The sequence below is a fragment of the Peromyscus maniculatus genome, chromosome 10 (assembly GCF_049852395.1).
Source record: "Peromyscus maniculatus bairdii isolate BWxNUB_F1_BW_parent chromosome 10, HU_Pman_BW_mat_3.1, whole genome shotgun sequence".
NCBI lineage: Eukaryota > Metazoa > Chordata > Mammalia > Rodentia > Cricetidae > Peromyscus > Peromyscus maniculatus.
In genome coordinates, this window is record NC_134861.1 from 93498469 (window position 1) to 93516236 (window position 17768).

The window sequence follows — 17768 nt, forward strand, 5'->3', positions numbered from 1 at the left end:
GTGTTTGGACTGAGACAGTCAGCCTATTGGAAATGGGAATCTTATGGTTCACAGAGACCTTGTCCCAAGGCAATAAGGGGAAGAACAGTAAAGAAGGACATCTGGCATTCTGCTCTGGCTTCTGTGTGGCCTCCTGAGCATGGGTACATGCACCTGCATACTCGTATTCATGTACCACATACACCCACCATACACAGAACACACACACACAGAACACACACACAATACACACACACACACACACACACACAGAAAGAACATATGAACACACACAGAACACACACAGAACACACACAATACACAAACACACAGAGAGAACACACAGAACACACACACACAGAGAACATACGAACACATATACACACACAGAACACAAACACAGAGAACACACAAACACACAGACACACACACATTCATGCACACACAAAAACAGAAATCAGCAAGATTTGAGATGGCTGTTTTTCAAATTCAGGGGAAAAATGAGGGAAGTCTCACTAAAATTGTTTAATTATTAGAGGAAGTAAACTTTACTTTTCATATTTCTAAAAGATGAAACAAAAATGTTGTCTTAAGTCAAAATCACATAATTAAATTGTATGTAAGGAAAATCTCCTTATTAGTTAAAAATGATCAGAAAATTGGACCAGGTTAGTATATGTTATACAGTTGAGAATTGTGTGAGCTTCGTTAAATAATGAAACTCATTTTAAAAAAGAATTAAGTGTGTGTGTGCTCTTGAAGAGGATTCTTCCTCCAGCTTCAGGAGAATCAGATGACTAGGCCCCCACAAGCACTTGACCTTCCATGCACATATATACCTACATCACAATTATCTTTAAAGCTTTATGTTGTTTTGAAATTGTGTGTGTGTGTGTGTGTGTGTGTGTGTGTGTGTGTGTGTGTGTGTCTGACTGTCTGTCTGACTGACTGACTGACTATCAATGTGTGGATATGTGCACATGAGTGCAGATGCCCTCCTAGGCCAGTAGAGGGCAACAGAGCCCCTGGAGCAGGAGTTAAGAGGCAGTTGTGAATGACAGCGCACTACATGGGGGCTAGGAACTGAGCTTTGATCCTTTGGAAGAGCAGCAAGCTTTCTTAACCACTGAGCTCCCTTCCCAGTTCCTCTTTTCATTTCTTCTGTTTTTATTTATAGTTCCTGATTGCCTCAGTTGGTATAAATTCTCTATAAAAAATTGAAGGTTCTTCTGTAGGCTGTGTTTATCTCTGCAATGGTGGGGTCACCTATAGGAGGTGGGTCACTTGTTCCATGGGTCTAGAAAGCCGCAAAGATCTTCAGTTCTTTCTCCTTTTTTTCTCTAAGAAGTTTGTGGCATTATTGTCCACTTTTTTTCTTTCTGAAGCTCCCCCCGCCCTCCAAAAAAATGAATAAATAAAACCAGTAGATGACCCAGTGTCTAAGTAGGCTGTGCAGAGAAGGTGGGGCATATGAGGTGTGCTTTTAGGGTGAGAGAGAGACTCCTGGGCCCAGGAGAGGAGCACTCCATGGTCTTGGGTCTAAAGAGAATCCTTTGCGTGTGCAGTGATATGTGGATGGCCTGGTGAGGGGCGAAACCTCAGGCTGGGCCCTTCCCGTTTCTTTGTGTGGTGACCTCGGAGTAGTGTGAGGGAGCTTTTCTCACTTTCCTAGGTCAGATGCACGGTTTCCCAGCATGTCCCCCTCAAAGTTCTGTCTGCCCCAGAGCTTAGATCAACTAAAGAAGACTACTGACTGCTTAGACTGTTTCCAGAAGGCCTCTCTAGGAGCAGTGCACCCTTCCATCTGTAATTTCTCAGAGACAGTGGTGAACAATATCGAGAGGAGAGAGCGTAGGGCATACAGCTTCTGGCACGAAGTGAGGGCTCCTGAGCTCCTGGTACCCGACAGCCCCGATGGGCCTGTTCACTTCACCTGAGTCAGCCTGCCAGGGGATACGCTCTGGCCCTTTCATATTTCAGTATATTGAAAAACATACAGTGGTGAGGAAGCGTCATGGAGGAGCGGGACTACAGGCCTTTGAAAAAAGATAACTCATTTTGGCGATAGTCCAACGTGTCTAGTGAATGACATTATTTTCCAGGTCATAGGCAATGATGGCACCCCATTACAGCCATTGACATTCTCTTGGTTTTCGGAGGAGGATACTTAGGGTTATGCACACGCTGAATACTTGTACCACCAAGGTACATTCTCAGTTTTCTCTTGGATTGGGGAGTTGTGGAAGGAGAGAGATACTAAGAGATAGGAAATTGAGACTAGGGCTGGAGAGATGGCTCAGTGGTTAAGAGCACTGTCTGCTCTTCCAGAGGACCTGGGTTCAATTCCCAGCACCTACCATGGCAGCTCACAACTGTCTGCAACCCTCGTTCCAGGAGAACCGACACCGTCACACAGATATGCATTCAGGCAAAACACATACGCACATCAAATAAAAATAAATTATTAAAAACAGAAATTGAGACTAGGTAAAGAGGACATGTTCTGGTTACTTGATGGAATACATAACATAATTTAAGTTATGAGTCATGGTGGTGCATGCCTTTCATCCCTGTAACTGGGAGGCAGAGAGAGGCAGACCTATGTGAGTTCAGGGCCAGCCTGGGCTTCATAGAGGAAGGCAGATCTATGGAAGTTAAGGGCCAGCCTGGTCTACATAGACCTAGTTTAAACACATACACCACATAATTAAATTTTTTGCAACATTCTCCCCACCAAACCCAGTATGGCTTTAGTTATGTTGGTATCTATCTGTGTTTCATTTATATCTCTTCCTCTTTCGGCCTCCCTAGTGACGTTGGTACTGCTCTGCTTGACTGAGTAACTTCCTCATTTCTGCTGACTCATGTCAAATCAGCATGTGTACTTGAGCTCATGTATCTAAATAGGTGTGTACTCTAATCTCGCTTACGTCGACCCAACCCACAGGATCTCTCAGCATCAGCGTGTGGTGCTGGCAGGCTTTCAAGTCATCTGATGCCCAGTTAGCTTTCTATGCAATGAACACAGATCCATTACCTCCTTTAGTCAAGCTTGATTTAAGTTTTGAAACTTTGAAAGGATATTTCAAGACTGATGTGACCTTTGTAAAAGACAGTGTCTTAGTCTCTAGTGCTGACTGAATGGTTAAGATTTAAGGTCTGGGCTACGTGGGAAGCTGGACCTCCTCTCTCCAGCCCATGCCCAGTGCATACTCTCCATCCTTCACTTTGCCTAGGATGGTTTCTCATCGATTAGTTTTTCCTGTTTTGGAAATCTATGGAAGTGGAGTCATGCTGTACATTCTCTGTGTGTCTTCCTTTCCTCTTCAGCAGACTGTCTGTGGAGGCTTCCTTCTGTTGTATGAAGTGGATTTTTTAAAACTGGTATATCCCTTTACACAGACACTGAGGGTTTGTTTATTTGTGGTTATATTGATTGACATTTGGTTTATTTTTAGTTTTTAACTACTAGGAACAGGGCTGCTGAGAACATTGTTGTAATAGATATTCAGGTGAATCCTTTGACTGTAGGATAAACAACTAACTGTTCAGCTTTATTAGAAAGTGCCAATGGTATCCTAAAATGTTTGCACATGCTCACTAGCAGCAAAGACCAATCACTCATGAAGGAACTCATTACTACCATGTGCTCCCCTCTGGATCCCCGATTAGGCACAGACCACACCCAAATGCCAATTTCCAAGCACAAACCGAATGTGAAGAGATCTCTTATTAAGCAAGGCAAAGAGTAGCTGAATCTGAATCGGGCAGAAATAGCAGCAAATAGCTTTGCCAGGGTTACTGTTAGAGAGGAAGAAGAGGAGGCCTGTTTCAGAGAGAGCTGGGACGTGTTGGTAAGTTCTGATTGGGTATTTTAATTAGTTTAGTCAAAACAATGAATTCCAATTCCTGGACCTTGCTGTTTTGGTAGCTGGACCTTGCTAATCAGTCTCAGGAATGGTCAGTGGCCAAATACGGGACTAGACTTTGACAGCTAGCTTTAGGAATGTCATCTAAGGGCTTGTTAGCAAGGGGAGGAAGGTAAAAGGCAGAATTTGTCTGCACGTGGTGTTTGCCAGTCTCCCTACCAGAGCCCTTTAATTAATTAATTAATTAATTAATTTTTTTTGGTTTTTCGAGACAGGGTTTCTCTGTGTAGCTTTGCGCCTTTCCTGGAACTCACTTGGTAGCCCAGGCTGGCCTCGAACTCACGGAGATCCGCCTGCCTCTGCCTCCCGAGTGCTGGGATTAAAGGCGTGCGCCACCACCGCCCGGCCCCCTTTAATTTATATAAACCATTTATCAAGAATTTGATACATTTGTTTCATCTGTCTGTTTTTTGGGGATTCTTTTATGGAAGTATTTGTGTTTTGATTTGGGACAGGACCTCAATCCTCCTGCCTCAGCCTCCAGGTGCTGAGATTATAGGTGTGACCTATAAACCATCATACTTGGTTTGTTGAACTATTTTTAAAACTCAGATGAATTGTAGATATTCTGGGGCTGGAGAGATCACTCAGCATTTCAGATACAGAAAAAAAGAATCTAAAATTACAGTTCCGCTGCTTTTCCAGAGGTCAGAGTTCAGTTCTTAGCACCCACTTCAGACAACTCACAATAGTCTGTGACTTGAGTTTTAGGGGACTGGACATCTTCTTTTGCCGGCACAGGTACCTACACTCGCATGCACAAACACTGGGTTCAGTTCCCAGCTCTGCAGAAGCTGGATATGGTGGTTCATGTCTGTGATCCCAGATGTGGAGATCTGGAGGTAGGAGCATCAGAAGTTCCTGGTCATCTTCAGCTACACAGCGACTTCATTCAAGGCCAGCTTGGGATATGAGATGCTATCTCAAACAAAATCAAATAACAACAATCGTAACACTAATTCCACTATTACACTTGACTAAATTTATAGCAACAAAATATATTAAAAAAGAAAAAGAGTATTTGGCAAAGAATGATCACCAGAAACTCCCAAGAGTCACTGTGAAGCAGGCAGAGCTGGGTTGCCTAGTGTAAGCTCTGAAGCTGTGCCTTGATCAGTGGCCCAGGGGATGCTTTGGACTTGGTGAATCTGGGGCCTAGCTTGCCTAGTTATGGCTGAATCATTGTGAAAAAGAACAGGAGAAGGTGGCCCAGGAACCTGTGATTATACTGTGTGTAGTTGGTTCAATGATTCACATATCAATGTCCACAGCAATTAACAACGAGGGGAAGGAGATGGGGTCAACGTTCATATCTTGACAGCTAAGTCACTGGACATCGGCCTGGCCACTCCCTTGGCATTAATTATTCCTGTTCTTAAATCCCAACAGGATTTCTTCAGCTCTCTGCACAGCTTTAACATTCAGCTATCTGTTGTAATTGTTCTCTCTCCGTCTGTTTAAGATCAGGCTGATCATATCTATGGCTCAGAAGGAAACTGGGTCTCCCCTCACACCAGGAAAAGGCTCTGCGATCTGTAAACTCCTCCCTGCCCCACTCTCTTAGTAACTGGGGATGAAACAGGAGAACAGTGTGTAGGAAGGAGGCCGTCTTAGGGCTTCTATTGCTGTGAAGAGACGCCACGACCATGGCAACACCTATACATGAAGAAAACATTTAATTGGGGTGGCTCACTTACAGTTCAGAGGTTCAGGCCATTATCATCATGGTGGGGAGCATGGCAGTGTGCAGGCAAACATGGTGCTGGCTACTTCTTGATCAGAAGGCAATAAGAAGTAGACTGTCTGTCACACTGAGTGAAGCTTGAGCAAAAGAGACCTCAAAGCCTGCTCCCACAGTGACACACTTCCTCCAACAAGGCCACATCTGCTTCAACAGGCCACAGCTCCTAATGGTGCCACCCCCTTTGGGCCTATGGGAGCCATTTTCATTCAAACTACCACAGAGTATAAAATTACAAATACATTATTTTGTATTTTCCAAAGGGAACTTAATTATCTTCCATCCAAAGCGTGGTTCTCAACCTTCTAATCTTGCGACCCTTTAATACAGTTCCTCAACCATATAGTGACCCCCAACCATAAAGTTATTTTTGTTGCTGCTTTATAACTGTAGTTTTGCTACTGTTTTGAATTGTAATATAAATATCTGTGTTTTCTGAAGGTCTTAGGTAGTACTCATGAAAGGACCATTCAGGTGTCGCGACTCACAAGTTGAAAAATACTGGTCTAGATCAAGAAATGGAACTTGCCGGCCGGTGGTGGCACATGCCTTTAATCTCAGCATTTGGGAGGCAGAGGCAGGCAGATCTCTGTGAGTTCCAGGCCAGCCTGGGTTACAGAGTGAGTTCTAGGACAGGCTCCAAAGCTACACAGAGAAACTCTGCCTTGAAAAACCAAAAAGAAAAGAAAGGAAATGGAACGTATTAGTTTCCAGAATGTTGTTAAGCCCCAGCCTTCCCCTGGAAAGTGTACACTTGTTAAATCCATACCAGATTTAATTTCAGGTGTGTCCACTGACAATGTCCACAGACAGTTTCCATAAACAATGTTAGGATAGGTGGTTGTGGCCCCCCGCCCCTGACAGAGTTTCTCTGTGTAGCCCTGGCTGTTCTGGAATTCACTTTGTAGATCATGTTGACTCTGAACTCACAGAGATCCACCAGCCTCTGCCTCCCAAGTGCTGGGATTAAAGGTGTGCGCCACCATTGCCCGGCTGATTGCCTACTTTTTAAAATGTTTTTGGAGACCGGGTGTCAGGGAACCCAGCTTTTCCTCACTCTAAAGCTGAGAATGCTGTTGAACTTCCCTGGCCTCCCCGTCCTGAATCGCTGGGATTACAGGTGTGTGCGGCCTCTTCCACTCTTTAAAAGATGATTTCTAATTAAAATTTTAACTCTATGTATTCATGTTTTACCTGCATGCATGCTGATGTACCATTTATGCCTGGCACCCAAGGAGGCGAGAAGACAGGACTGATCCCTGAACCTGGAGCTAAGATGTGAGCCACCAAGTGGGTGCTGGGTGTCCATATGGGTCCTGTGGAGGAACAGCCTCCTCTTTATCCCCCACTTCCGCTTTTGTATGATGCTGAGGATCGAACCCACAGCCTTTTGAATGCCAGGCAAGCACTCTGCTGCCTGAGTTATGCCCTCAGTCCTGCCTGTTCTCTTGATAAAGGGTTATGACCGAGTTGGCTTCTTGATCAACCAGGTTTCAATGAGAGAGTGTGTTTGGAATAATGGACTTCTGACCTTTGGAATGTTGGTGGGTTAAGGTTCTACTGATGTATGTAATTACCATGTCCTCTTTGGGTCTGCAGTAGGCCTGGTTTCCTTAATTGGTGGCTTAGAAAGCTCCCTTTATAACCAGAGGACAGAGCACTAGTATGATTTATAACCAGGCAGTTATTCCAAAAGTTCACTCAGCTAATTTAGAGTTAATTATGGTTGAGATGGTTTTAACTTCTGCCTCCTTTTCACAGGCCTTTCACATGTGGCGTTATTTATGTACCAACGACTTGTTAAAGGCAGAGGGCCACAGGGCAGCTTGTGCAATTAATCTCTTGCATTAGACCGAGAGCTAGCTCTAATTTTCTTTTTCTCCAAGCGTGGTCTGTGTTGGCTCAGCCTGAGCATTTTGTATAAGGACAAAGTTCAAATATTCACAGCTTTATTTCCTTAAACTGAGTTGTAAAATTAAAGGAAAAATTTCCTAGAATCAGTGTTTGCCAATTTAAGAAGTGTGGACTCTGAGAGATCAGGATTGATCTGTTAGAAATAGCCAGACTTTCTTTAAAAATTATTATTATTTTATTTTATTTTATTTTATTTTATTTTATTTTATTTTATTTTATTTTATTTTATTTTATTTTATTTTATTTTATTTTATTTTATTTTATTTTATTTTATTTTATTTTATTTTATTTTATTTTATTTTATTTTATTTTATTTTATTTTATTTTATGTGTATGGGTGTTTTTACCTGTCTGTATGTCTGTGCCCTTGAAGGCCAGAAGAGTATGTCAGATCCCCTGGAACTGGAGTTGTATGTAGATGTTTGTAAGCTGCCTGTGGGAATGAAACCTGGGTCCTCTGGTAGGGAACCAGTGTTCTTAGCCATTGAACCATCTCTCCACCAACTCCTGCTCTTTTCTTTTCGTTTTGTTTTTTTGTTTTCCGAGACGATTTCTCTGTGTAGTTTTGGTGCCTGTCCTGGATCTCACTCTGTAGACCAGGCTGGCCTCGAACTCACAGAGATCCACCTGGCTCTGCCTCCTGAGTGCTGGGATTAAAAGCGTGCGCCACCACTGCCTGGCACTCCCGATCTCTTTAATGATAGTGTAAAAATTGTATTTGTATTCATTTGATGTGTGTGTGGTAAATTTTGGTCTCCTTTAGACATTTTTTAGTGCCCAAAGAAATATTTCCATTTTTTCTAACCTCCAATTTGATGCCTGACTCATAGTTTTCACTGTATATTGATTACGTTAGTTTTCTTTTTCTGTCAGAAGTTTATAATTTGGCAAATTGGATGCATAAGTTTCACCTGCAATAGTGACTGTATCTCAGGAGGAAAGTGACATGTTTGGAGTGGTACCTCCCCATAACATCTAGTTCATAGTAGAATTCATCTTCAGATATTATGTGTCTGTTGATATTTTTTATTTTCCTGTTGTGGTTTTATCATATTTATGCTCAGCACCCTGTTTAATAAATAAATTTATTATAATTTAAATAATTTTTAAATAAATAATTTATTTAAATAAATTTTATTTAATGAATAAATAAAACAATATCTTGAGATGTCAGAAGCTTAGTATATTTAAGGCAGCTAAAAGATTTGACATGTAAATGTGATGTAGGAACTTGGTTTGAGTATTGGATCAGAAAAAATTTGGTTTAAAGGATATTATTGGGATTTTTTCACGGCGAAAAAGTTGAATGAGGTAGATTAGACACCAGCATTGCATTAATGTCCGCCTCTTTGATTTTGATGCTTTTGTTCTGGTTAAGTATCCCGAGGAAATGTCTGTTGAGAGATAAAGAACATGGTGTGCACAGTTACTGTAAGTGGGCCAGAAAAAACTCATTTTTATACCTGGAATAACAGAGCGAATGTGGTAAATCTGGGTGGGTGACACATCCCGGTAGCCCTTCTGTGCATGTGGTGTTTTATAAAAATACCTCTCGGAGTGGAATTCCTGAGTCATACTCTCTGAATGTTTGATTCTACTCCACAGTGCTGAAATGCTTTCCAGTACAGTTTTACTAATTAGATCCCTGTTGGTTCCCGTTTCCAGAGCACTTGATATGACTGTATTGTTTTGGCATAGCGTGCGTCTCTCGGGCTATAGCGAAGGTGCACGTCTTTTCAGAGTGTTGCGTCATAAAGGCTACTCTTGCCGTGTTCTTAGCTGCTCTTACTGAGCTTTGAAGTTCATTTTTTCTGCTGACTTTTTGTATGTCTTAGTATATGCTAGAAATCTTCTTTGTTGATCTTCTGGCGTCACACACTTTTGAAGACTCTTGACTAAAAATACAGAACTGCAGTACATTTTATTGGAGTTGCAGGGAACAGACTCGATGGGGGCAGAGCAAACCCTGCATATCAGGTGGGTGGGGCTGCCGAGCTGCCCTGTAGGCAGACTCTTCTCCCTTAGCTCGGTGACATAATCAACCCACAGTTGCGTCCTCTCATCTCTGGCCTTTCTCAGAAAGGATCTTTTCAGGAGGTATAGCAACTGTCCCTGGTGTATTTTATTCAGAGATTTACTGGCTAGCTTTGCTTTCTCCCCTGGTAGATATTTAAGAAATATATAGGTTGCTAAATCCCGAAACTGTTGCACTGCTAAGTATTGGCCAGGACTTGGACACAGTGCTCTCTGCCTCAGCGGCTTTGCAGAGCCTGTGGAGCAAGAGGGTAACTCGGTGGGGACACAACCTTGGACCGTCCACTGGCACTAACGAAAAGCAAGAAAGATTTGACTTAACTTAAAAAAATAAAGACAATCCAATAAGCATGCAAGAACATGCTTTATTGTTCTAATTATTTTGATAATAAACTTCTTTATTGTTATAATAAGTTATAATCAAACTATTAGATAAAACAATTAGGCAAAACCACACACACATTCTCTCTCTCTCTCTCTCTCTCTCTCTCTCTCTCTCTCTCTCTCTCTCTCTCTTCTCCCCCCCCCCTGTGTTAGTAGTCCTGTAAGGAAACTAAAAATGTCCAACTTCTTCTTTATAAAAGACACACACCCCACAGAGCTGGTGACTGTCCTAAACACAACCTGACTTTTAATTTCAAGTCACTTTTTCTTTCTCTCCTGCTGTGTCTTGAACCCAGAACAGATGGGGCTTGACATGATGGGGGCCGTGAGGGCATGAAGAAAGGACAGACACACAGACAAATGTACAGAAAGCTCGCTGTGCTTGCTCTGATGGAGTGAGCCTGTTTGACATCAACAACTCAGACCCTCAGGGCACTCGTTCTGAAGAACCCAGGGAGGAGTCAGCTGGTCCTGGTAGGAAGTGTCTGCAGGTGGGCAGTCCCAGGTTGCAGTCATCTGGGAGGGAGCTGGGGTTGCTAGCTTTTACACACACCGGCCAATCACTTGGACTAGAGCAGTGGTTCACGACTTTCCTAATGCTGCGACCCTTTAGCTCAGTTCCTCATGTTGCGGTGACCGCCAACCATAAAATCACTTCATTGCTACTTCACAGCTGTGATTTTGCTACTGTTATGAATCTTAATGTAAAAATCTGATACTCAGGATGTCTGATCTGTGACCTCCCAAAGGGGTTGAGAACCACTGGGCTAGAGGACAGCTTTGCCATCTTCTGAGCCTCACTCCAGGAAGGCTTCGCCAGTGTCCGTGGGTGTGAGGTACTGGTGTCCTTGACATGGCTGTGCCTGTGCCAGCAGTACACATCCACCCAGGACTCCATCCACTCCTTACACATCCACCCAGGACTCCATCCACTCCTTACATTACATATCCACCCAGGACTCCATTCACTCCTTACACACCCACCCAGGACTCCATCCGCTCCTTACACATCCACCCAGGACTCCATCTGCTCCTTACATTACATATCCACCCAGGACTCCATTCACTCCTTACACATCCACCCAGGACTCCATCCGCTCGTTATAGACCCACTCAGGACTAGGACTTCATCCCGTCCTTACACACCCACTCAGGATTTCATCCCGTCCTTACACATCCACTCAGGACTTCATCCCGTCCTTACACATCCACCCAGGACTTCATCCACTCCTTACACACTCACTCAGGACTTCATCCCCTCCTTACACACTCACTCAGGACTTCATCTACTCCTTACTCATTCACTCAGGACTTCACCCACTCCTTACACACTCACTCAGGACTTCATCCACTCCTTACACACTCACTCAGGACTTCTTGGGCTCCCTACACTCCCCTAGTGCACCTGCTGTTATTCCTTCAGAACATTAAAAAGAAAAAGAAAGAAACATCCCATTCTGGTAAACTTGGCTTTGAAAATCCTTTGAATTACTTTCTTTAAGGAACATAGTCTCAGTGGAGAAGAAAATCTAATGTTGTTGCCCAAAGAGAGGCATGTTTTCTTCTTGGTGTTTTTCTATGTAAATATATTTCCTGACTTAGCTATGTTTAAGATCTGGTCTCTTTTCCCTTGATACTGGAGCCGTATTAACCGTGGTGCTGTGTATCCCTGGGTAGAGTGCTACAGGGAACATCTTCCCTGCGTCTCTTAGGGAACATTTTAGGAGCAGGATTACCAATCCTCAGCAGAACTCTTTTAGTCTTTTCCCGGTTGAGTCACTTTTAAAACGGGCAGCAAGTCGTTCCACTTCACACAGGGGTACCCTTTCAGTCACCAGGCTCTATCATGACATGAAATTACCTATTTACTGACACAGGTTGCTCCTATCAATCTAGTTGCGCTTTGCTTATTTTTCTGAAATGTCTGTGGTTTCCTTTTGTTTTGAGACAGGATCTCATTATGTAGCTCTGGCTGGCCTGGAATTCTCTATGTAGACCAGGCTAGCTTCAGACTCATAGAGATCTGTCTGCTTCTGCTTCCTGAGTGCCTATGTAAAAGATGTGTGCCACCATGCCTGGCTGTATTTTCTTATGAAATATTTTTGGCAGTACTGAGGATTGAACTCAGGGCCTTATACACACTAGGCCAGCATTCTATCACCGAACACGCACCCCAGCCTCTTATTAAGTTATTTTTATGAAGTTGCTGGGTAGAGGTCGCTCTGTGGAGATGCTGTGGCCTCACCTCTCCCCACCGTGACGTGACCCCTGCTCTAACATCTTCCCGTCGCTCACGTTGAAGCTTGTTTTCTGTGTTCTGTGCAGTTAACATTGCCCCTTGAGGCAATCCCTCATCGCTCCTACGGTGTTTTCTCATGTCCTGATGCTTTCTTTCAAGGTATTATCCAAAGAGATGAGTCACCCATGGAAAAAGGGCTCTCTGGTCTTCGAGGAAGGGACTTCGAGCTCTCTGATGTGTTTTATTTCTCCAAGAAGGGCTTGGAAGCCATTGTGGAAGATGAAGTGACCCAGAGGTTCTCCTCCGAGGAGCTCGTATCATGGAACCTCCTCACAAGAACCAATGTCAACTTTCAGTACATCAGTCCGAAGCTCACGATGGTGTGGGTGCTGGGTGTCCTAATACGCTATTGCTTTCTGCTCCCTCTGAGGTAAGTCACTGCCTGGTTGGATGATGCCACCAGCTTCCCTCTTCATTATGTGTGGAATGGCTGCTTGAGAGTATGTGGAATGGATTCCACCTCTTCCCGGTTGGAAGACACCACCAGGTGTGACCTGCAGCCATGTGTTTGTTACCTGTACACTCCTTCTTCCAAATGAAGAGTGCGTTCAACCCCCAATCTCTCTCTCTCTCTCTCTCTCTCTCTCTCTCTCTCTCTCTCTCTCTCTCTCTCTCTCTCTCTGTATTCCCTTTGTTCCTATAGTGGTAAATAATTTGAGGACAGAGGCAAAAGAGAAGTTAGAACAAGAGGGGCATGGGTAGGTAGATCAGTCAATAAAGTACTTGCCAGGCAAGCATGAGGACCTGATTCCATCCTCACATGAGCTGAGTGTGGTGGCCTCTGAGTGTGATCCCACTGTTGGGGAAGCAGAGACAGGTGGGTCTCTGGGGCTCCCTGGCCAGCCACTCTAACCTACTTGGCCAGTTTCAGGCCCGTCTTAAAAACAAGGTGGATGACGGTTGAACAATGGCCTGAGAGACTGCTCTCTGATCTCTATCCACCTGTGTATGCCCACACAGGAACATGCACTCACCTCCACACACAAAATGGTTTCATATGTGCCATAACAGCAACTAAAGAAGAGCTGCCTGCAGGAGTAGCCTCTCTTTGGTGTGTAGAACTGAGAGGTGGGTAGCAGAGAACAAGTGTTCCCAGAGACCCTTGCCGCACTGGAAGAGCCATTCAGTAGTATGTCCTTGTTCCATCCAATCCTATCACTGCCATTCAGTTCTTGTTTTTGTTGTCGTTGGTTTTTCAAGACAGGGTTTCTCTGTGTAGCTTTGCGCTTGTCCTGGAACTCACTCTGTAAACCAAGCATGCCTCAAACTCACAAAGATCCACCTGCCTCTGCCTCCCGAGTGCTGGGATTAAAGGTGTGCGCCACCACTGCCCAGCGCCATTCAGTTCTTAGTAAAGATTCCCATACCTGGATCCTCCTTTGATTTGAGGCTTGAATACGGCCTCATCAGCACATGACCTCAAGATAGTAGATGACACCCTTCAGGGAGATGACAGTGTGGCCATGTCTCTTTATGGTGATGGCAGGGAGCAGGCCTGTGTACCAGCCACAATGTTGGTCATTTTTTCATTTTCATAGCTATAGTTTCCAGGAGTTGCTACCAGCCAGCTGCCATTGGCATATGAATCGAAACCATGACCAGACGGGTGATACTGGCCTCCTTCAGATCTAGCACAAGAGACAATGTGTTTACTTGTAAGTTTTAGGCATTGCTTAAGTATAGACAGACACAAGTCACTAAGTTCTGTTTCCAAGGGTGTGTGTGTGTGTGTGTGTTTTCCTGTGTCCTAACACTGGCTTAGACTGTCTTTTGGGAGTTGTTGCGGCTGTGATAAACAGTGAAATTCAGGACGGCGTATATATTATTGCTAGGACCTTGACTCAGTGCTTCCAAAGTGGGGTTCAAGGATTCTGGGGGTGCACTAAACTATGTGTTGACATTTGGGAAGGAAATATTAGACCTTTTTTTTGGAGGGGGGTTGGCTTTTTTCAAGACAAGATTTCTCTGTGTAATAGTCCTGGCTGTCCTGGAACTCACTTTGTAGACTAGACTGGCCTTGAACTCACTGAAATCAGCCTGCCTCTGCCTCCTAAGAGCTGGGATTGAAGGCGTGTGCCGCCGCCACCGCCGCCGCCGCCGCCGCCGCCGCCGCCGCCGCCACCACCACCACCCGGCAATACTAGAACTTTTAATTTTTGTTTGCTTATTTGATGCTTTTTGAGACAGGGTCTCATGAAGCCCAGGATGGCCCTGAACTTGCTATGCAGTAGTGAAATCTTTAGGCTGTGTCCCCACTGTCCGGCAGATGTTAACAGTAGTGAATTCTTTAGGCTGTGTCCCCACTGTCTGGCAGATGTTTGCAGCAGTGAATTCTTTAGGCTGTGTTCCCACTGTCCGGCAGATGTTAACAGTAGTGTATTCTTTAGGCTGTGTTCCCACTGTCCGGCAGATGTTAACAGTAGCCTTCTTTTCTTTTTCAGGGTTACTCTGGCTTTCATTGGGATCAGTTTGCTGATCATAGGAACTACACTGGTTGGACAGCTCCCGGACAGCAGGTGATGTGTCTCCCTCCATTCAGCCCCACCTCATGTAGGACTGCCCCCCCCCCAACGGTGTTCACAAAGCTAGAATCTGGCTAGTTTCTAGGTTCATTAATTTTATGGTCTTCAAGCCATTTATGAGAATTCTTACTGAATTCATCTTCATAGTCTTTGGTTTTTTTTTTTTTTTTTTTTTTTTTTCTGTTCAAATTGAAAGGTAGCTTTTTCAAAGGAAAAGTGAAAGGAAGAAAGAAAGTGGACTGAGGGAACCAAAGGAAAAATAGTCTTTGACATTGGCAGCCTGGGAGGTCCAGACCAAAGAAACCTCAGCTGGTCTTTCAGGATTTTTCAGAATCTAGCGGGGTGGGGGCTCCTTCCTGCTAGAATTGTGTCTACTTCTCCTGGTTCACGTTGGGCCTGGCAAATGCATAATTGAGCTGGCAAGAAACCCTCTTTGCTGAAGCGGAACACAGGATGCTGCTGTGAGCCGCACATTGAAGCTTTCATTGTGTTTCTTATGAGTACCCAGAACAAAATAACAGAAGGGCTTCTTTTTCTTTCAGCCTCAAAAGCTGGCTGAGTGAACTGGTGCATCTGACCTGCTGTAGGATCTGTGTTCGGTCCCTGTCCGGCACCATTCACTATCATAACAAGTGAGTGTCTGCCGTGGCTGCCCCGACCTGGGAACGTCTGTGGTCATCATTGCTTGGGTTTTCAGAAGGAAGACAAAAATTAGCAGAGTGGTGTTCATAGATGGGCAGTTATGGTGTGCTGTGGGGGTGAAGTCCTCATAGGTTACTCCTGGGGGGTGGACACTGCTATCCCATGGGATAGACAGATGAATGATGGGAACTCTGGATCTGGTTGCTAAGGGTGGTACAGATTCAAAGTCAGGTTTTGAGCTGGGCGCAGTTTTGAAGATGCTGTGTGGGGGACCAGCCTCCACCTTTTACAGGGTTCCTATGAGGAGGAGAGAGGGATAAGAGATATTTGGTAGAAAGAGAGACCTAGTTGACAAGAGGAAAAACAGAAACACAGGAGAGCTTCAAGAGGACCTGGATCCTTATTCACTGGCCCAGAACTTTATTCAAAAGGGCTTTTTATAACAATGCCATGGAGTGAGGCAAAAGACCTCCCCCTTGCTAGACACAGCCAAGTGTAGACCCTTCCAAACACCTGGTACCCAGGCCCGTGGTCCAGTCATCCTCTTATGCAGTCCTGCTGGGTAAAGCAAGCTCAGCTCTCACTAGGAAACCTCTGTGGGCTCCCACAAAGCTGCTTCTGGCAGTCCTGGGGTACGGCGGAGGCAGAGGCCTGTTTTCCACACTTAGTCTCCCCCTGTCTAAAATTCTCTACCTAGTTCCTAAGATGAAATACTTTATTCTGTTCTCTTTACCCACAATCAGAGAATACAAGTAGCTAGGGAAAATAATCAACTAAATTAAAATGATTGTGATTGATTTTGAAATACTTTTCTCTTAATTTAATGTTATTATTATTTTTTTAAAATTGTTATTATTTTAAGTTGGTTGAGTGTGGTGGCCCACACAGTAATCTTAGCATCTGGGAGGCTGAGGCAAGAGAACCAGATGTTTGAAGCCAGCCTGGGCTATAAGAGACCCTTTCTCAACAAAGTAGCATGTTATACTTAGATCAATCAACATTAATTGAAATAGTTGTGATTAAATAAACAAAATATGAATTATAAAGAGAATGTCATGGTTCCTCACAGCTCATCATACTACATGGGGATAATGTTTTAAAGATGGGACCTATGTACCTAAAAACTTAAAAAAAAAAATCCTAAGTAAGATAAGTCTTTACATGCTTTTCTGTAAAATATTGAGCATTTTCTGAGGTGTTGTACTTACGGTTATCTTAATTGCAGGCAGTACAGACCCCAGAAGGGAGGCATTTGTGTTGCCAACCATACGTCTCCCATCGATGTCTTAATCTTGACAACGGATGGCTGTTATGCCATGGTAAGAGCAACTCAATGATATTTCAAGTATGTGTATTTGCTGGATTGCAAACTCGAAAGTTAGTTTCATATTAGGAATTTGGCTGGGACTTAGCAGTATAGGCTGTGCAGTACATTTACACAGGGAACAAACAGTGCAAGAAAACAGCTGTTAACAGAGAAGGCGGGAAAACACCTTGACAGAACTTTGTAAAGTTGATTTGAACATGCCAACAGTGTTTAATTACACTGTATGAAATTAAAGCCATCCTCTTTTAGAGTTTTACAGATCCTAGTCAGCCAATTAGCTCTCTCTTCAGGGAGATAAGTGCAATTAAAAAAAAAAAATCTGCTTCTTTAATGAGGATCTGGCAAAGAAGGCAGAATACTTGTGTCTCCGTCCAGTTCTCAGATTTTGACCACAACCTCCAAAGAAAGCAAAGAGCAGAAAATCCAGTAACCATGGAGCCCACAGCAAAGCCAGGTCCCTAGTGCCCTAACCACAGAGCCCACAGCAAAGCCAGGTCCCCAGTGCCCTAACCACGGAGTCCACAGCAAAGCCAGGTCCCCAGTGCCCTAACCACAGAGCCCACAGCAAAGCCAGGTCCCCAGTGTCCTAACCACGGAGTCCACAGCAAACCCAGGTCCCCAGTGCCCTAACCACGGAGTCCACAGCACAACCAAGACCCCAGTGCCCTTTCTTGGGCCTGAAGAGGAGCTCCACTCTGGGGTCCCCCCCCCCCCCCCCCCGCATCTTCTGTTGCTCTGACAGGTCATCTTGACATTTCCTCTGGGTGAATCCCAGAAGCTGACTCAAGCTCCCCTTCTGCTCACTGGTTAAATGTGTCCTCGGGAGGTGTGGAGAACAGGATGACTACTAGATACTAGATGTCCTGGGCTGTCTCCTCATCTCACAGCTATGGGTTGTGGATGGTGGGTCAGGCTGTGAGGCAGAAGTCAGGTTTGGTTCACCCGTCAGTTCTGCAGATTGATATTGGTGGCCTAGGGTGCTTTTCTGGGAAAGGCT

General features: G+C 44.3%; 1 protein-coding gene across 4 annotated transcripts in view; it reads left to right on the forward strand.

Moving 5' to 3' along the window:
* Window positions 1-17768, forward strand: part of Gpat3 (glycerol-3-phosphate acyltransferase 3) — a 58810-nt gene that overhangs the window by 28294 nt on the left and 12748 nt on the right. For 3 of the 4 annotated variants that reach the window (XM_076546778.1, XM_076546777.1, XM_076546779.1), the window contains exons 4-7: window positions 12380-12650; window positions 14722-14796; window positions 15345-15434; window positions 16670-16763. In XM_076546778.1, coding sequence (XP_076402893.1) covers window positions 12380-12650; window positions 14722-14796; window positions 15345-15434; window positions 16670-16763 — 530 coding nt within the window. The remainder of the gene's footprint in view (window positions 1-12379; window positions 12651-14721; window positions 14797-15344; window positions 15435-16669; window positions 16764-17768) is intronic. The other variant, XM_076546780.1, reaches the window with a different exon arrangement.